Source organism: Urocampus carinirostris, chromosome 5 (genome assembly GCF_059441175.1).
Source record: "Urocampus carinirostris isolate Australia breed hairy pipefish chromosome 5, RoL_Ucar_1.0, whole genome shotgun sequence".
Classification (NCBI taxonomy): domain Eukaryota; kingdom Metazoa; phylum Chordata; class Actinopteri; order Syngnathiformes; family Syngnathidae; genus Urocampus; species Urocampus carinirostris.
In genome coordinates, this window is record NC_142353.1 from 42,615,836 (window position 1) to 42,636,642 (window position 20,807).

At 42.2% G+C, this 20,807-nt stretch overlaps 1 protein-coding gene across 2 annotated transcripts; it reads right to left on the reverse strand.

Moving 5' to 3' along the window:
- Positions 1–1,477: 1,477 nt before the first annotated feature.
- On the reverse strand, positions 1,478–19,372 carry abcb9 (ATP binding cassette subfamily B member 9). Of its 2 annotated transcripts, none has more exons than XM_088336901.1 (12): positions 18,069–19,372; positions 16,070–16,184; positions 13,340–13,470; positions 13,230–13,267; positions 13,062–13,133; positions 12,801–12,998; positions 10,125–10,253; positions 9,857–10,045; positions 8,507–8,680; positions 4,301–4,460; positions 4,065–4,201; positions 1,478–1,810 (listed from the first exon to the last, which is right to left on the reverse strand). In XM_088336901.1, the coding sequence occupies exons 1-12, from the start codon at positions 18,709–18,711 to the stop codon at positions 1,499–1,501; spliced, it is 2,298 nt and encodes a 765-aa protein (XP_088193027.1). In that variant the 5' UTR covers positions 18,712–19,372; the 3' UTR covers positions 1,478–1,498. The 2 variants fall into 2 exon arrangements, with proteins under 2 accessions (XP_088193027.1, XP_088193026.1); XM_088336900.1 differs by having other exon boundaries at positions 13,062–13,267; positions 18,069–18,881; positions 19,239–19,367.
- Positions 19,373–20,807: the final 1,435 nt, after the last annotated feature.

Below are 20,807 nucleotides of genomic sequence, written 5' to 3' on the forward strand. Positions count from 1 at the left end.
ACTACGGTTGAATGCTCCTTCCAATGTGGACATTGCTGTGTTTTGAATATTCTGGTGACAAAGTAGAAAGGTTATAAACAAGCTACAGTAAACACAACTATGATTACTGTTGCAATTTAATGCAAGAATGCTAACACCATGGGGAGCATTTTATTAAAACCCTTTTTTATTCAGTATGGCGGATATGTTCCTTATTTTATACCTTGCATTTATATTACTTATCTTATACCAGGGGTCAGCAACCTTTCGGTGTGGAGTCCCACTTTTAAATGTCCTTGTTAATCAGTGTGCCACACCAAGATCAATGACTCGCACAAAAAAAAATGTATATCCAAAAGAGCTGTCATTTTACACCAGTCCGAATATACAACATGGATAGACATTGAAATAGCATAACTGACCAATTTATCTTCCACTATTCTTGTTTATCAATAAACTAAAAATGAATGTGAGCTACACGTGGAGAGGCCTGTAGAAGTCCATGACGTCAACTTTTTACCACAAGAATCAACTTGAATCAACCATTCATCAACAACAATGAATTACAATCCCAAACAAGTGATATGAACAGCTACCATGCCATTCATCAATGAAATCTTATTGCAGAAAATATCAAAACGTGGAATAACAGTAACAAGGCAGAAGGCTACTTGAAAATAAGTGCAAAAGAAATAACAGCTGATTTGGGTTTCCGTGCTTTGCTATGTATGCAGTGAGCGATGTGATAACTTGCTTCAGTGGTGGTGTTATTAGCAGTGACAAAGATTTTTAGTTGCCAGCTGGTCGCAGGGCACACAGGGACGGACAACTCGCTCGCTCATTCTCACCTAGGGACAATTTGGACCGGCCAATTAACCTGACATGCATGTTTTTGGAATGTGGGAGGAAACCGGGGTGCTCGGAGGAAAACCCACACAAGCACGGGGAGAACATGCAAAATCCGCACAGGAAGGATATGATCCCATGACCTCAGAACTGTGTCGCGGACGGTCTAACCACTCAGCCGCCTAATAGGTACATATATGATTAATTATAAAGTAATTACAATTTATGTGTCGGGAGTTAGATGAGGTAGAGCGCTCGTCTTGGGATCGCAGGTTCAATTCCAGGCTCCTCGGTGTTATATATTGAGGTGTCTTTGGGCAAGACACTGAATCCCTAATGACCCCAATAAGCAAGTAGGCGCCTTGCATGGCTGACTCCCTATTGGTGTGTGAGTGTGTGTATGAATGGGTAAGTGTGAAGCACATTGTAAAGCGCTTTGGGAGGTCTTCATTGACTTAAAGCGCTATATAAATGCAGACTATTTACCATTCAAAGAGTTCTGGATATTGAGAGCACCCCTTTCAAAATTCACAATTTTTGTTGCACACCACCAACAGATACAGGCATAAGTGTTAAAGTATGTGGAGATGTTAATAAAAATTAAAATGTATATATGTATTTGTTGACAAATTGAAAAACTAAACAACTGGAACCACTTCCATACAGTTTAATCTCAATAGCGAGGATGGTACTCTTCGTCACTTTCGCTACTGTTTTGTCTACAAATCTGGTGTCCATCAGGCTTTCTTCCAGAATCCTCTGGAAGGTTTAGTACTTCGTCGCCCGTTTCAATGCCGAGAACTTGTCTCTGAACCAGTTTGTAGTAGAGCCCCTCTCTGGCCATCAGCTGAGCATGGGAGCCCCGTTCAGCCACGCGGCCCTTGTCGATAACGATGATGCTGTCCGCCCTCTCCACTGTACTAAGACGATGTGCAACCACCAACACGGTGTGTTCTCTCATGATGTTGTTTAAAGCTTGTTGAACCTGCAAGGACAAAGATCAATTATGACATTCCATAAAACTAGAATCCCTACATACAAAAGGTAGACATTCTCATACATGGGTCTTGCAATTAAATGCCCGAGTCTAGCATGGGTATCTTAGCTGGTAAACAGGTGAAGCAATAGCTTGAAGCCTTACCTAGTACCTTGTCAAATTTGATCACAGTCTGAACAACTAAACATTGTATTCGACGCGTTTTCTTAAGGGAAGATTAGGCATTTCCAAAAGTGGCCATTTGGAGACAATCAGTTTACAACACTAAAACCTTTGTAAATGTGTAATTTACACTGGTCAATTGTTATAGATATCGTGAAAGAGTTGTAAATGTTTGACATCTCTTTTCAGAAGTCAAACAAATTATTGTGCACACTTGCGCGTAATATTGGTGGGTAAAAATAAATCAAGGATTGCCTTGTGCATGTTATTTTCGGCTCTGATTTTAATAAACCCATGAAATATGGCATAAAAATTATGTTTGGAATTTCATTACCTAACCAATGTGTTAATCACCATTTGAATTGGTTACTACTGGTTGAAGATATTCAGATCTACAGGAGGCTATGTCCCTTTATCATTCAGGCCCGTGTAGGCTAGTGCAGGCTGTGGACAGTGAAAAAAAGCCTGCTATTAACTGAGAGTGGTGTCAGTTAAAAGGTCAGAGGCTGACGGCCATGTTGGGACTCATTTTATGAGCCTGTTTATTTTTAAAGAGGACTTTTGAAGTGAAATGAAGAAATTACATGAACACGGCGAACGAAGCAGACATGCTTTTAGGCGGATTTTATTCATCTGTCAGCATTATCGTGTGTTTTGGAGCAAATATTTTACACAGTTGAATTCCGTGGATCGTCCTGGATGTAACAAAGCCATTTTTGAAGATATTCAACAAATTTGATGACAGGCAGCGGACTTAATTGGTAAGTTATATCTGCTTTAAAGTTTTCGGCTGTCTCGTTTCAGACTGATCACGATGTTTCTGCGATATGAAATGAAATGATCTGCATTTATATAGCGCTTTTAAAGTCATTTACAGTGTGCTTCACATTTCCCAATAGCGGCCTTGTATTGCAGCCATGTAAGACGCTAACCTGCTTATTGGGGGTATTAGGGGTTCAGTGTCTTACCCGAGGACACTTCGACATGTAACACGGACGAGCCGGGATTCGAAATGGGATCCCTTGATCCCAAGACGAGCGCTCTACCTCCTGAGCTACTGCCGCCCGATGAGTACAATTTGAAATGGTCATCATATCTTGAATCCCAAGAGTTTATTTAGCCACGTTTCAGTGACTGCTGACATAGTGGACATTGGCGGGCTGACGGCGGGGCATCCTGAATGTTAAGGGGCCGACTAAAAAGCTATCATGAGTTGAAGAAGCAATGGAGAGTTATAACAATAAAGCGGTTTTAACTCATCAAAAATGCTTCCAACCTTGACTCTTTAGAGCTGTTATAAATATTTGGTACAGCAATCTTGGAAAAAAAATATAGGGAATAAGTTCTGGAAAGGGGGCAGCACGGCGGCGCAGTGGTTAGCGCGTGTGCAGGCACAGTTCTAAGGTCTTGGGAACCTCCTGTGTGGGTTCAAATCCAGCTACCAGACTTCCTGTGCGGAGTTTGTATGTTCTCCCCGTGCTTGCGTGGGTTTCCTCCGGGCACTCCGGTTTCCTCCCACATTCCAAAAACATTCATTTTCAGGTGAATTGGCTGGTCCAAATTGTCCCTAGGTGCGAATGAGCGAGTGAGTTGTCTGTCCCCGTGTGCCCTGCGATTGGCTGGCAACCAGTTCAGGGTGTCCCCTGCCCACTTCCCGATGATTGCTGACATGGGCTCCAGCACCCCCGCGACCCTACTGAGGATAAGCGGTGCAGCTAAGAGATGAGATGAGATGAGACATAATGAATATACTGAAATTCATCAAGGTCTGTGTTTATGTGTCTTTGTACTTGTACATTTTTTCTTCTGACACTTTCAGTTTTGTGGAAGAAATCCAACCCCAAAATATACCCAGAAAGAATTTTAGCTAAAATAATAGCAATTCAATGTCCCAAATTCAATGCAACTTGATTGCCTCTCTTTTGAAAGTTCTGGTTTAAATCCCATGGACATTAAACTTAATGGCCATTTGACATGACCACGTCAATGGGTTTTAATTTCATTGCCACTTAAAATTTTATTTCCTTTCCCACCAATGCATTATCTCATTGTACAATTGGAAAATATATATGTCACTCACAATGTGTTCACTCTCTGCATCCAAGGCACTGGTCGCCTCATCCAGGATAAGAACTCGAGGGTGTCGAACAAGCGCTCTTGCAATTGCCACCCTTTGCTTTTGCCCTCCTGACAACTGTGCACCTTTTTCTCCAACACCTAGTAAACAGTATGACAAAATATGAACAGGTGTAACTACTTCCAAAACACCGAGGCAATAAAATTTCAAAGACAGAAATGAAGGTAGCAAATACAAACTTGTTTGATAGCCTTCTGGAAGGCCAATGATGAAGTCGTGAGCATTGGCTTTGGTGGCTGCCTGAATGACAGCCTCCATGGGGACATCGGTCAGACCGTAAGTGATGTTCTCCTCAATCGTCCGGGCAAAAAGTACTGGCTCTTGGCCCACAAGTGCCACCTATGTAATGATCTTAATTACTGCAAATGTAAGGGTGTGTCTTCAACTCATGTCAACCAGGGTCGGGTAGGGTTACTTTAACTTGATTACTTTCAATTACTTTTGGATTACTCCAGTACCAAATATGCTAATAAAAGACAAAAGAAACTAAATATGAATAAAATGACTCAATTTTGTGCAGGCTTGGGGAGTAACGGACTACATGGAACGGCAAAAATGATGTTGGCAAGCTGTTTGGATTTATTATTTCATTTTGTTTCTGTCGCATTTGATGTTAGTTTTGCCGGAGATCAAAGAGATCAAAGCCAGGAGAGAAAGCTTACCACGTGTTGTGAGTCATCATTTTATTCATATTTAGTTTCTTATCTCATCTCATTAGCTGTACCGCTTATCCTTATTAGGGTCGCGGGGGGGCTGGAGCCCATCCCAGCCATCTCCGGGCAGTGGGCAGGGGACACCCTGAACTGGTTGCCAGCCAATCGCAGGGCACACGGGGACAGACAACTCACTCGCTCAGTCACACCTAGGGACAATTTGGACGGGCCAAATCACCTGAAATGCATGTCTTTGGAATGTGGTAGGAACCGGAGTGCCTGAAGGAAACCCACGCAAGCACGGGGAGAACATACAAACTCCGCACAGTAAGGCCGGTAGTTGGATTTGAACCCACGCAGGAGGTTCCCATGACCTCAGAACTGTGCCGCACACACACTAACCACTGCGCCGCCGTGCTGCCCATATTTAGTTTCTTTTGTCTTTTATTAGCATATTTGGTATTGGAGTAATCCAAAAGTAATTGAAAGTAATCAAGTTAAAGTAACCCTACCCAACCCTGGTTGACATGAGTTGAAGACACACCCTTACATTTACAAAAACACAGTGCCAGAAAACATCCAAAAATTATTCACTCGGAAAGAGGGAAGTTATAACTTAAAGGGCTGTAGTAAATTCAAAATCCCATCGGTGAGAACCACCAGGAAAAGGATGTGTGTGTCTGTGTGTGGAGTCAAACTTTGGAACAATTTACAAGACAAGATCAAACAATGACTAAATATTCACCTGTTCAAATCCAGATACAAAAAAACAATATTGACAGAATACAGAGATGAAGAAAATGGGGTATGATTGATACTAGAGATTGGAAATACTGCGTTTACAAAATATAGTTAACTTTGTTCTTATTGTTACTATTATTATATCATAACAGTTATTATTGATATTGTTGTTATCATTATGAATGATATTAAGTGACTTGTAGGATTATAACATTAATAGATGGGTACTAGGATGATTAGTGTATAAAATATGTGACTATTGTTATTATTACAATAATTGATATTTGAACTAGCACGGCGGAGCAGTGGTTAGCGCTTGTGCGGCACAGTTCATGTCATGGGAACCTGTCGTGGGTTCAAATCCAGCTCCAGACTTCCTGTGGGGAGTTTGTATGTTCTCCCCGTGCTTGCGTGGGTTTCCTCCGGGCACTCCTGTTTCCTCCCACGTTCCAAAAACATGCATTTCAGGTGAATTGGCCGGTCCAAATTGTCCCTTGATGTGACTGAGCGAGTGAGTTGTCTGTCCCTGTGTGCCCTGCGATTGAGTGGCAACCAGTTCGGGGAGTCCCCTGCCCACTGCCCGGAGATGGCTGGGATGGGCTCCAGCCCCCCCGCGACCTTAATGAGGATAAGCGGTACGGCTAATGAGATATCTGACCTATGTAATATGTATTTCCGTGAGACCTTGTTATATTAGACACAAGAGGAGCTATCTGTAAAATATATTTAATAAGGAAGATGAAGGGGTAGGGAAAATAAGCGTCTGCTTCTTACTACCCCTTTTCGAACATGTTATGTTAACATTATTTTTGTTGTTGAGTCATTGTTTTTGTCCTGTTTTTATTTTATAATTTTCAAAATAAAATTTTCATTCATTCATTCAAGTTGCAGTTAAAACATGGTGCGTTACTCTGTTACTTATTAAAAGCGGACCATGAATTACAACGTCCTCTGATAGCTTACTGTTCCTACTTCGCTCAAAATGTACCATACAACCCCTGATCCGCCAGCAAAGCTGAAAAAGGGTGGGCGTGTTTATATGTACCTACAAAGTACGACTTATTCAGTTACAATGGCTCCATTTCAAGCAGAGTACAAGGACGCTGAATTTTTCCTCATTGAGAAATTCTCCCTACCACAGATATTCCCAATTAAGCCGTATTTAAAACTTTAAAATGAAATACTGACATTAGGGGGTCATTTCAAATGTGCATATTTTTTAAGGAGTCACCAGTAGCAAATGTCCTGCACGGTTGTCATGGCGCCCAGCTGGCCCCGCCCCTTGTCACCGGCTGAGACGCATTGGACTGATTGCTTTTGTACTTAAACGCTCCTTTTGGGACTGCCTGACGATTGCTTTACCTTTTTGAAGACCTGTTCATGCCTGTTTGATCTAAGTAATGCCTAGATTGTAATTTTGCCTGCCTTTGAACCTGCTTTGTTTTGTTTCTGGTCCGTTTGTGTGTTGGAAAACTTTTATTTCTCAATTAAAGTGACAGATCGGCTACGCAAATGAGTTCCGACTTCCTGCTTCCCGGTCCGTTTCGTGACAAAATGGTAGGCATACCAGCTCAGTAGCCTAGATGGTAAGGCGCCCGCTTTGAGACTGGGAGGTCGGTGGTTCGCGCCCCGGCCGAGTCATTCCTAAGACTTAAAAAGTGGTCGGCGGCGCCCTCTGTTGGCTGCGGCTGCATCGGCTCGCTACAACGGGTCAGGTGCAATCGACATTTCGTTCTGTGTACATTGTTACACAGAATGACAATACAAGGAAATTATTATTATTATTATTATTATTATTATGAGAAACGGGCGTGGTTTATACAGGAACAAAATAAATGGAGAAAATGTAAATTTACAGTAAAAGGGTGCTAAAATTTTTTCTTTATTTTTGTTATACACTACGTTTGGAGAAAGAAAGAAAACTTCTTGGACAGTACCCAGAAATGGAGAAGGAAATCTTCAGGTGGTTTGAACCCCAAGGACAAAATGGATAGTGTTTTCCCATTTGCAAGCTTTCAATATAGCACAAGCCAATAAATAGGCGTATCACTGCTTTCTTTTATTATGTGGCTACTTTAAAGCGGTTTGAGAGGGTCAGCTTCTATGTGAGTAAATATAGTTATTTGTAACTACATAGTTTCGGAGCACCGCGCTACTTTTTGGTGGCAGTAACCTAGGAAATAACGGCGTTACGTTTAAAATGAAGTAACTAGTAACTGGCGCGAGCGGCAGCCTTTCCAGCAGTTCTGTGTTATTTCTCTCTTTTTGTGATTTATGTCTGCTTCTATCTTTTTGTCCCGTTTGACAACTACACTTTGGATTACTTTCTATCCTATCGTCAAGGGTTTTAATGCACCAAAATGCGTTTATTCGAGGAATCAACTCCTTGCCCTGAGGAATTCTCGTGCCGGCGTGATGATGGGGCCCTATCGTGGCTGCAGAGCCGGAGCTAAGGTGAAGGCTAAGCGGCTAGCGGCGTTATAAGTCTTTGGTACCGTCCGTAATCATGGCAAATGTGAACTCTCTACCAAATAGGACCGACGAACTGGCTGTGCGTTTACGGAAACGTGGCTCACGTCTAGCTCCCGGACGCAAACGTGGAGCTACCCGGTTTCAGCGCTGTTAGGACAGAGACGCAAAAGCCTGCGGGAAACGGAGAAGAAGTGGACTCGCTATCTACGTGAACACGAGGTGGTGTAACCCTGAGCACAAACATTTCCATCTGCTGCAGGGACGTCGAACTTTTGGCCTAGCGTGTGACGTCATCCACTCCGCTGTTAATGAACTACAACACAGCACCCCGAGGCCATCCTGTTAATCTGTTAATAAACAACAAAAGGATACTGCTGGAAGCGTGAATTTACTTATGGGGATGAATAAAGTATCTATCTATCTATCTAACTGTCTCAAATTACCATTTTTAGAAACACACACAAACACTGGTCACATCACAGAGAAACAGTAGGTTTTTTTCCTGATAGTCAGACTGACCTGAGAATGAAGGTCCCCATGTTCCAAAGTGTGAACAGGTTTTCCATCCAACATAACTTGGCCCTGCTGGGGAAGATAAAAGTTTTCTAACAGGTTCACGCAGGAGCTCTTTCCACTGCCAGAAGGTCCCACCAGGGCTGTCACCTCACCAGGCTTTAGCGTGAATGACACACCCTGTATCATACAGATAATCATTGAGTTGAAGTTAATTTACACCGAAAGTGTTTCTGTAAGACATATTGGAATACAGTAAGACCTCGGTTATGGCGGTTAATGGGGACGCTAAACCACCCGCAATAAGTGAAAATCCGCGAAGTAGCGACGACCCTTCTAAAAAAAAAAAAAAAAAAAAAAAAAACGTTTTTTTTTTTTAATTATTATTTTTAGACCCAGTTGATGGGGAGCGAAACCACCCGCTAAAAGTGAAAATCTGTGAAGTAGCGATGCCCCTTCAAAAAAAAAAAAAAAATCTCATCTCATCTCATTATCTGCACCGCTTATCCTTATTACCAGCTCAGTAGACTAGATGGTAGTGTGCCGGCTTTGAGACTGGGAGGTCGCTGGTTCGCGCCTCGGCCGAGACATACCTAATTGGTATAATGGCGGCGCCCTCTGTTGGCTGCGGCTGCATCGACTCGCTACAACGGTTCAGGTGTATCGACATTTCGTTCTGTGTACATTGTTACAAAGAATGACAATACAAAGGAAATTATTATTATTATTATTATTAGGGTCGCGGGGGGGCTGGAGCAGTGGGCAGGGGACACCCTGAACTGGTTGCCAGCCAATCGCAGCTGCAAATCACATTAGTTCTCGCAGCTAGCTGCGTTCTTCATCGACGCACAAGCCGAGTGATCCACCGCTAAAAGTCGTACAGCTGGGCGATTTTACGTCCGCCCGGGACGATCGGAGACAAATTCACGACAGGGTTTTTACCGCGGGTGCCGTTCGGTCACTCCCGCGACCGAGCCCCTAACCCGCGGCGCGGGTACTTTCGGGCGCGATACGCACGACACAGACACAGTTACGGGGGTCCCGCGCACGTCTGCCGCCTTTCGCCCGCCGCACGTGGACGGCCGCCTGTCTCGCGCCGCGCTACTGGGGTCGTCGGACGAGCGGGCGGGCTCCCCCCAGTTACGGGGGTAGCCCGATCACGCCCGCCGCCTTTTCTCACGTCGCGCCGTGTGACACCGCGTCCGCCGAACTCGCTCCGTCGCGCGGCCAGGGAGTGACCTCCGCCGACTAAAAGTTTTTTTTTTTTTTTTTTAACCATTACAGACCGCGACGCTCTGAAGCTGCGAATGTCAAACTGCGAAGTAGCGAGGTCCCACTGTACACTTTGTATATAACCTTAAGTATTTCAATCTCTGGTCGAGTGGGGTATGCAAACTGGATATCTTGAAACTCCACCAGACCGGTGAATGTCTCCAAAGTCTCTGTTCCATCAGCTGGGTGATCAGGTTTTCGGTCCAAGTATTCGAAAACCTTTTCAGCAGCTCCTACGCCCTGCATGAGGCCTGAGTAAACCGATGCGATGTTCTGCGAGAGGAAGTCCACATGAGTTTAGTAACAAGATTTTGGTTGAATATTTCACTGCTAAACTAAGAAAATGATTTACCGCCAAACATTCTCCCATTTCCAGCATGTATATGAAAAATGATAACAATTGGCTGCTTTCCATTTGACCGGTGACAACAAGGTGGCCGCCATAAGCAAGGATGGTCACCTCTAGAGCTAGCTCTGAGATCTAAGAAACAGAAAGCGTAAATAACACTCGTTCTGTGACCAAGAACAGTTTTGGAGTAAAATTAGCCACGCGTAGGGTTGGGTAGGGTTACTTTAACTGGATAACTTTCAATTACTTTTGGATGACTCCGATACCAAATATGCTAATAAAAGACAAAAGAAACTAAATATGAATAAAATTATCGTATTTTCAGGACTATAATGGTTATAGGGCGCACCCCCCAAAAATTGTTTTTGGTCTTATATTTTCCATACATAAGGCGCACCGGATTATAAGGCGCTACAATGGGAACGTGGACAAAACAGTCAGATGGTTCAGTCCAACTTATTACCCCCTTAACATTCCGAAAGCTTGCAAAGAAGCAAATACGTGTCTCACACATGTACGGACACAGAGTCTGTACGATGTCACCAATCACTCAAATGCATCATTCCACATACCATAACTCTTGGAATTCAAAATGCCAACCATTTCTTAATTTCTATTTTATTTATCGCTGGCAACTGTGTGGACAGCAAAGTAAGAATTTCATTGTGCAGGGGAAACGGGGTTCTTTACTGTGCATATGACAAAAAACACTTTGAATTGAATTTAGTTTAAAAATAGACTCATCACAGAAACATCAAGATCGTTCTAAAACAAGATACCGGGAAAATATAAAGCCGCAAAGCTCACCAAAGTTCTCTTGCAGCCATCACGTTCAATAATGATACGCAACCATGGTCCTCCTACAACCGTGAGTGTAGTAAATCCAACCGTGTAAAATATTTACAACTAGTAAAATATGTTTTCTCTATGCCTCAGTGCAACCCAACGTGTGATTCACATTCATCTTTTTCGGCCAATTGCAGGCTTTGTTTTGCCCCTTTAGCCTATGCGAGCCTGTAAATGATGAAAAGGATCAGCCTCCTTTACCTCCAAATAACTTTAGCCAATAGTGACTGATTCAAATGATGATTGACACATTGGTTAGGAAATGAAACGCCGGTATATAAATCCCAGCATACACCGCGGACGACTTCGCCTTCGGGGGAAAATCGAGTCGGCGGCTGCTTCCCTTAGTTGCAAGACTTTGCGACTTAATATTGATCCATATATAAGACGCACTGTGTTATAAGGCGCATGGTCAGCTTTTGAAAAGAATAAAGGCATTTTAGTGAGCCTTATAGTCGTGAAAATACGGTTCTAAATTTTGTGCAGGCTTGGGGAGTAACGGAATAGAGTGGAACCTCGGTTTTCGAACGCCTCTCAGTTCGGACAAATCGGCGTTCGACCAAAAATTTAGAGAAATTCTTGCTTCGCTGTTCGGTCAAAAAATCGGAGTTCGAACGCCGGTACGTTAGGGTGCGATGCTGAGCGGCGTACGGGTGTTTTAGCCCCTAATTATGCCTCCGAAGAAGGTCGGTGCAAGCAGGACAGGTGAAAAAAGACAAGTTGTTCGTACAACTATTGCCTTTAAGAAAGACATAATAGCTAAATATGAAAGAGGTGTACGAATTTCCGATCTTGCTAGTGAATACAGCATGGCTAAATCTACTATCAGTACGATAGTAAAGAATAAGGAGGCTGTGAAATCGAGTGATGCGGCTAAGGAAGTTAGCGCTATAAGCAAGCAACTGCCGCAAGTTTTGGAAGAGATTGAAAAACTTTTGATGATTTTTCTCTCCCCAACGTCCACCACAAAGGTAAGAATCCTATTCATAATCCTTTTTTTATTTTTACACGTTCATGTTAGCTTAATCTTTCGTACGGAAGATTACGCTAACGCGAACGTACGATTAGCCTGGGTTAGCTTTGTTTACGTAAAACATTCAGGGTGTTGGAACGCAGCTCCCTTTCCAATGAAGCGCTAGCCACTTGTTGTGGAGACCCGGCCTGATTTTTTTATTTTTACACGTTCATGTTAGCTTAATCTTTCGTACGGAAGATTACGCTAACGCGAACGTACGATTAGCCTGGGTTAGCTTTGTTTACGTAAAACATTCAGGGTGTTGGAACGGAGCTCCCTTTCCAATGAAGCGCTAGCCACTTGTTGTGGAGACCCGGCCTGATTTTTTTATTTTTACACGTTCATGTTAGCGTAACCTTTCGTACGGAAGATTACGCTAACGCGAACGTACGATAAGCCTGGGTAAGCTTCATGTTTACGTTCATGGTAAACATTCAGGGTGTTGGAACGGATTAAAACGATTTTACATTACTTTTAACGGGAATAACGATTTCGGTTTTCGAACAGGGTTCTGGAACGGATTATGGTCGAGAACCGAGGTTCCACTGTACATGGAACGGCAAAAATGATGTTGGCAAGCTGTTTGGATTTATTTGCATTTTGTTTCTGTCGCATTTTATGTTCGTTTTGCCGGAGATCAAAGAGATCAAAGCCAGGAGAGAAAGCTTACCACGTGTTGTGAATCATCATTTTATTCATATTTAGTTTCTTTTGTCTTTTATTAGCATATTTGGTATTGGAGTAATCCAAAAGTCATTGAAAGTAATCCAGTTAAAGTAACCCTACCCAACCCTGGCCACGCGTCATCGGATACCTACACAACTGGACCACATATAGCAAGCATATGCCAAGGCTTGCTTCTTGTTGAGGTGGTACATGATGACAAGCTTATCGTAGTACGAGTCGGCCTCTCGATGCTCGTTTGCAAAGCTCCGTACCGTCTTCATGGCTGAAATGGTTTCTTCGGCGACTTTGTTAGCCTTGGCAAGAGTCGTCTGCACCTCTTTAGTTAGTTTCTGGAGGGAGATTTCCGATTAAAGTGGAAAGAAAACTAGGAAGATGAAATCATTTCACAGTACCTTGTAGTAATTGCCGTAATACTCGGAAAGAATAGCGATAAAAGGAAGTCCCATCATGTTCACTAACGTTAACTTCCAGGACATTCCGAACATGAAAATGAGAAAGCCGACAGATTTGATGGTGCTCCTCAAGAACACGTTTATGTTCTGGGAAATGAGGTCGCTCACTTGGGTGGTGTCGGCTGACAATCGTGAAGTGATGTCACCTGAAGAGTGATTCATAGATTGGCGATGTTCAAGAAAAGATGTTCGGATGACTCAATGGAGTACGTGATAACCTGTATGGTTCTCGTCAAAAAAGCCGATATCTTGTTTCATCAGAGTTCGGAAGAGGTGGTTCCTGAAGCGAAGATTCAATCGTGCGAATGTGAGTGTAAAGACTCCTCCTCGCACACCAACTGCAATTGAACTGGATAAAAATTGGTTGAGTCATTTAGTTGTTTTTTGTCATTAACCACTGATGTCATGACCAATAATGTGTCCAGAAAACAATATTGAACAAGATAAAAACCCTTAAAGGTTGTGTTTGCTCTATTGGACAGAGCCCCTGTATGATGCGGCAGGGGTAAACCAGTGAAAGGTGTCGGGCCTTGCTGTTGAACGGAAGAGTATGTGTCCCATTCATCTGGAGAGACGAAAGCATGACCAACTTAGGTGCCGAGGTGCTTAACTTGTTTGGGTGTTTGGGCGTTTGGGTTGGCCATGGTCCAAAAATGTTTGTGTGTGTTTTTTGCTACTTTTTCCTTTTTTTCCTTTTTGTTATTTTTGTATGTTTGTCTTGCTGTCGGTCACCCCTCTCGAGGGATATGACCAGGGTAGACAGTTTGCTCTATTGTGTGTTTCATAAAACGGCTTTCAGTGAACCAACAGTCCTAAATTGTGTGAAGAAAATTACCAAATTAACACTATTGAATTAATTTTAATCAGCTCCAAAATTATGTTGAAGTATTCCAAGTAACTTACCTAACATCAAAAGCGGCGCTGCCATGAGCGGCTGCCTTTTCCAGCAGCTACCTGTTATCTCTCACTTTTTGTGATTTTTTGTTTTATTGTCTGCTTCTATCTTTGGTGTTTTTCTTCCCGTTTTGACAACTACACTATGGATTACTTCTATCCTATGGACATGGGTTTTAGCTCACAAAAATGCGTTTATTCAAGGAATCGACTCCTTGCCCCGAAGAATTCTCGTGCAGGCGTGATGAAGGGGCCTATCGTGGAGGAAGAACCGGAGCTAGCTAAGCGACTAGCGGCGTTATAAGTCTTCGGTACCCTCCGCAATAATGGTAAAGGCGAACTCACTACCAAATGAGATCAACGAGTGCTGGTGGAAAACATCGAAGCGCACAGGAAGCTCAGTTGCTGCGTTTTGCGGAAACGTGGCTCACGTTTAGCATTCCGGACGCTAACGTGTAGCCACCCAGAGCTACCCGGAGCAATCCGGCTTCAGCGTCGCTATACAGAGACACGAAAGCCTACGGGAATCGGAGAGGAGACGGACTCGCTAACACGAGGTGGTGTATCCCTGGACACAAAGAAAAAGATTTCCATCTGCCGCATGGATGTCGAACTATTGGACTGGCGTGTGACGTCATCCACTCCGCTACAAGCACCCCTAGGGCATCATGTTAATCTGTTAATAAACAACGGGGTAGACTGATGGAAGTGTGAATTTCCCTACGGGGATGAATAAAGTATCTATTTATCTATCTAATGCCAGACTAATAATGGTAATACATTCAAGTGATTTGCGCACAATATCCACAGAGATTTTATTCAATACAATTTGCTTAAAGTGTGTATTATATAGCACCTTCTAGTGGTAAATAAAAAAAAAAATTGAGTTAATTGATATACAAAATATACATGATGAACTCGCGTATAAACGGGCAATTTTTCAAATACTTGTAGGTCGAAAAACTTACATTCGTTTTACTAATCATGAGCCTCACCTAAGGGAAGGTAACATAATTGTCGGCCATCCTACTGCTACGGGTACACAAAAAACGAAAACCTTGCAAAAGGCTGCAAATAAAAAGCCCTGGAAAAGAGTGTGGTTTATCACTTTTAGTCTCGATAGTTTGTATAGGCAAAAAAATGATTATAATATCGTGTTTAGAAAACGGGTTATAATAATAATGCAATGAAAAAGAATAGTGCATCGTAACAATAGTTATGGACAGACTGAGGAGATCATTCCTTCCTCATGCCATGCTGCTCTTTAACTCCACCCGGGGGAATAAAAGCCCACAATAAAACCCCAAACCCACATTTGCATATTACCCTATTTTTATGACAGAGTGTATTTTCCGTAGCACTATTTAAATACTCTATATCGACATGTTATATTGGGTATTTTTGTATTCTATATCTTTATTTTATTATTTTATTAAACGAAATGATCTGCATTTATATAGCGCTTTTCAAGTCAATGACTTCCCAAAGCGCTTTACAATATGCTCCACATTTCCCAATAGCGGTCTTGTATTACAGCCATGTAAGACGCTAACCTGCTTATTAGGGGTATTAGGGATTCAGTGTCTTACCCAAGGACACTTCGACCTGTAACACGGATGAGCCGGGCTTCGAACTGGGATCCCTTGATCCCAAGACGAGCGCTCTACCTCCTGAGCTACTGCCGCCCCAACACAAGGATACCGCTGGAGGTGTGAATTTCCCTACGGGGATGAATACAGTATCTATCTATCTATCTAGTTCAATGAATAGTAGGGCAATAACATTTAGCAGGAACAATTAAAAAAAAAAAAAAGTCAAAAATTACCATATTTTCCAGACTATAGGTCACACCCGCCAATAAATGCAAAATTAAGAAAGAAAAAACATAAGTCGCACCGGAGTATAAGTCGCCTCCGTCCTCCCAACCAAACTATGAAAGAAACTGCGACTTATAGTCCGGAAAATACACTAGCTACCATTCAAGGCATGAATGTTTTGGTAAACTGGATTTTTGTACATGCAACAAATGCAATGTGCACTTTGTTTCTACTCACCTGGTAAAAGCCAAGACTGTCAGTGTAATAGCAGGTTTAGCAAAGTATTCCATGCTCTGGTGAACCACAATGCTATCTATAGCTTTGCCGTAGTAGTAAGGTATGAAGGCTTCACCTGTGGGTGAAAAGGGACATTAAGTTAAAGGTGAGATTTGAAATCCAGATCCAGGAAGTAAACACCTTGAAAGTTTTGCTTTAGCCACAAAGTCCTTCTACGCAGGAGTAAAACAAGCTTCAATACACAGTTGATTTTCAACCTTATTAATTCAGCTTTCGGACAAATACTCATAACGCATAACTTACGCTGGAACTATTTAAAAAAGGACGAAAAACACATTTACCCCACATTCCAAAAACATGCATGTCAAGGTTAATTGGTTGGTCCAAACTGTCCCTAGATGGGAATGAGAGAGTGAGTTTTCTGTCTCTGTGAGCCCTTTGACTGGCTGGCAACCAGTTCAGGGTGTCCCCTGCCCACTGCCCGAAGATAGCAGGGTCGGGCTCCAGCACCCCTGCGACCCTACTGAGGATAAACTGTTCAGTAGATGGATGGATGGATATTACTGTAGCTGTATTTTTGTAGTATTTCTGTGGTAGTATTTTTGTAGTATTTTGTACTATTTAAGTAGTAGGATTTTTGTAATATTTCTGCAGGAGTATTTCTGTAGTATTCTCATGGTATTCATACCGTAGTATTTCTGCAGAACTACGTAGTATTTTTGTAATATTTCCGTAGTAAATGACTAAATAAATAAATAGGGGTTAGAAATTGGTACATAACCCCAATTTTTAAGGCTTGTTTTAAACATGTGCCAATATTTTGGAATTTTAAAAAAATGAGCTTGAATTATTAAAAATAAGAATAAGAATAATATTGGGCAGCAGAAGGGGGCAGATTTGATTTTTGTTACCGAGGAAACAACACAAGGACAGACAACTCCTGAAAGTGATAATATTTTTGATTATTCAGTTTTTAGCATGTCACCGTTCTGAATCAACTTTCAATTAATGCACAATGTTCCTTAAAGGAACAATGTGTAATATTTGACCACTATAAGTCACATCCGAAAAAGAGTGCTACAAAGCACAAATAAGACTACAAACTACGGAGATTCAAAGTGACCAAACCGCATTTTTTTTGCCCAGCCTCTCACAAGGTTTTCTTTATTTGGGATACCAATGGAAGCAAGATGGCCGACAATAATGTTGGCACCCTCCAGGTGAGCATCATGGTTTGTAAAATAAATACAATATTCACGATTTGCCAGTATTTTATAATAGTTCTTATATTTTTGTTTATTATTCAAATCAATTGTTTGTTTTCTTAATAGTTAGTTTTTGTTAACCACCAGAAGGCGCTAAATAATATACAATTTTGCTTCACATAATGACATAATTCCATATTTATTTAAGTAATAAAGCATTTAGATATGGATGTTTCTTTTTAAATGTGTTCTGAAAACTCGAATACCTGAGTGCCTTTGTGTACCATCATACAAGAAATGCCTCTCTCTCTAAAAACATAGTTAGAAATGTGAATGTGACAATTTTTATCTACCAGTATAAAAATAGTGATTTAGCTTCGTATTTCGGGCAACAGGGAAACACTCGTTTAGTAATCCAAGTTGTAATATAGAGATAGAGATAGATGTCTAGATAGATAGATGTCTAGATAGATAGATGTCTAGATAGATAGATACTTAATTCATCCCTGTGGGGAAATTCACACTTCCAGCAGTATCCTTGTGTTGAAAAATAAAATAAGAAAATAAAAGATATAGAATACAAAAATACCCAATATAACGTATTGATATAGAGTATCTAAATGGTGCTACGTAAAATACACATTGTAATAAAAACAGGGTAATATGCAAATGTGGGGGTGGGGTTTAATGGGGGCTTTTACTCCTCGGGTGGAGTTAAAGAGCCTCACGGCATGGCATGAGGAAGAAATGATCTCCTCAGTCCGTGGAACAAGACTATATAGTGAAGTACTCACAAACAGCAGAGATGATGAGGAAGATGACAGCTACAGTTAGCAGACCACCATCTTCTTTGGTGTATCTCAGCAGACGTCCCAATGTAGCCCCTGTGGTGGTCTTGGCTTTCTCTTTATTTCCATCCTGTTTCTTCTTTTCACCCGACGCCTCCTGATCTTCACAATCAGCCTGAAGCAACTTCTCAGTGTCCTCACAATTACTCGATTCACGGCCGCGACTGAACTCCTTCCCTAGAACCCACCAGAGCCCCAAAACCGCCAGCGAGGAGAAACAGGTCCAGCAAATCAGACTTAAAGCCCAGGGACGATGAGATAGTGGCTCAAGCTCACTCAGCATCAGCAGCTTGGCCAGAGTGTATGTTATGATGGTCTGGCAGAGTAAAAGGATGAAGGTCCTGAGTTTATTCACCCTTGATGGCCCGTCCTCTTTGTTCCATAACACTCCAATGGAAGCGCCCAGCAGGAGCGAAGCTCGGAGCAACGCAGTCACCCAGATGTCCAAAATGGACTGCAAGATGCTAAAACTCAAGCCATCCTCGATAAAAATGTGGAAATTTGATCCTTGTGCGTAGAGGACGGTTGCAATAATGAGGTCCAGTAGAATGTAGAAAAAAGTACAGCTCACAGTTATCGTTGTCCCCATGTTGAAGATAACAAGATCAAAAAACGGTGGTCTGTGCAGTCCTTGGAGACTCTGCGAAGAACATCAAGGAATGGACGGTGCGAACATAAACCAGGAACCGTCACCAGTGGAGAGAGAACTGTCCAGAGTTGCGTCCTCAGCGGTGCCCCGACGACACAGGCATTTACAAGCTATGCAAATAAATGTAATTTGACTCAAATAACGAGAAAACAGTCCTGTGTATGTAGTATTAAAGGATTTAAGTCAATTACAGGGTGGAATCCCTAATCTCACAGCTATTTCCGATGCAGTTTAAATTATACACAACGGGACTAAGAACACAATTAAAACAAGAGGAACTCGCATCCATGTGCAAATTTAAGCACATCATTGCAGGCTTAAAGGTAGTCAGGTAGCATTGCTTGGATTAAATGAAATCTGCAACTCTTACCAGTAATGTGCAGAAACGTGCAAAATCTAAACTTGTTAACCTTTCACAGAAGAATGCACCTGGAATTTTAAAATACCGAAAAGCTGTAATCGAGTACCTCCTTGCGCCTAAATCCTGGTAGGATGATATTTCCCCGTTTATGTCAACATTTCAATTTTTACGCAGAAATATGAATGACACTGACACCTGATGGGAGCAGGTTCAATGCGGAAGCGAACGGCGCGAGGCTCCGCCCACAAGCAGCCTGCGTGTTCAAGAACGCAAATTCCCCGTTTAAAACGGAAACGTCAGTTGCGCTACTCTCGTTTAAAGCGACACGACATAGATTCCTTAATGACGCTCATACGTATCTAGACATCAACTACAGGGTTCTGTCATCTGATCTCAGCACGTTAGAATGAGGATGACACGTAGTGATCATATTTTCCAAATTTTTGGTTTGAACAATTTTATTGACGCAGCACGGCGGCGCAGTGGTTAGCGCTTGTGCGGCACAGTTCATGTCATGGGAACCTGTTGTGGGTTCAAATCCAGCTCCAGACTTCCTGTGCGGAGTTTGTATGTTCTCCCCGTGCTTGCGTGGGTTTCCTCCGGGCACTCCGGTTTCCTCCCACGTTCCAAAAACATGCATTTCAGGTGAATTGGCCGGTCCAAATTGTCCCTAGGTGTGAATAAGCTGTCTGTCCCTGTGTGCCCTGCGATTGGCTGGCAACCAGTTCAGGGTGTCCCCTGCCCACTGCTCCAGCCCCCCCACGACCCAAATGAGGATAAGAGGTACGGCTAATGAGATGAGATAATAATAATAATAATAATATTTCAGATGAGATGAATTCTATTGACACTTGGACTGTGTGCTTCAAGGAAGGACATAGCGTATTATGAACTGACCGATAACGGATAATGGATAATGAATAACGAAGATAGAACAATAACCCTTAAAAACCCTACTAGATAATAACTCTGAAATTGTTAAATTGATGTTGAAAATGTCAGGAAAAAGGGTTAAAACGTCATATCGTCACGTCATATAACAAAATTGTGATCATGCTTGCTGGTTGTTGAGATTGTCGTGTTTGTTTTGCTGCTGTTGGTGTCGGTGGATTTGTTCAGAACAAAAAAAAAAAATCGACTTTGGCCTGGGCGGATCTATAGAGTGCTTCGAGGTAGATTTACCCACAATGCATTGCTGGCGGCCATTTTGGAAGTCCACAAAGCTTTTCACTTCATTGTTATTGTTCAGCGAACCAGTTAGATTCTACACTGTAATGCCGAATACGTGCGTTATTGTTGGCTGTTGTAGCCGAGGGGAAAAGGGCGGGAAGGGCTTCTTTAGACTTCCGAAGTGTGTTTACGATCAGGGGATTGAAGCTCAGGAGAAAAGTGAACGGCGAAGACGAATGTGGCTGGCAGCTATCAACCCGTCGAATTTGCCAAAGCTTGACTGTGTTCGTTAGGGTGGTCCTTATTTTTCGACTTTTAAAATTTCATGCTCTGACCCCTTGAATATGTTCCAATATATACAAAACGTAATTAGGCAAAGTTTCATCAAAATCAAAGGATATTTAGAGGTCGCTCAAGGCCTCTGAAATTTTGGTATGAAAAATAAGGATTTTTCGCACATTATATCAGACCTAGTGTACAAAGTTACTTGTAACTTTTCTTGTGT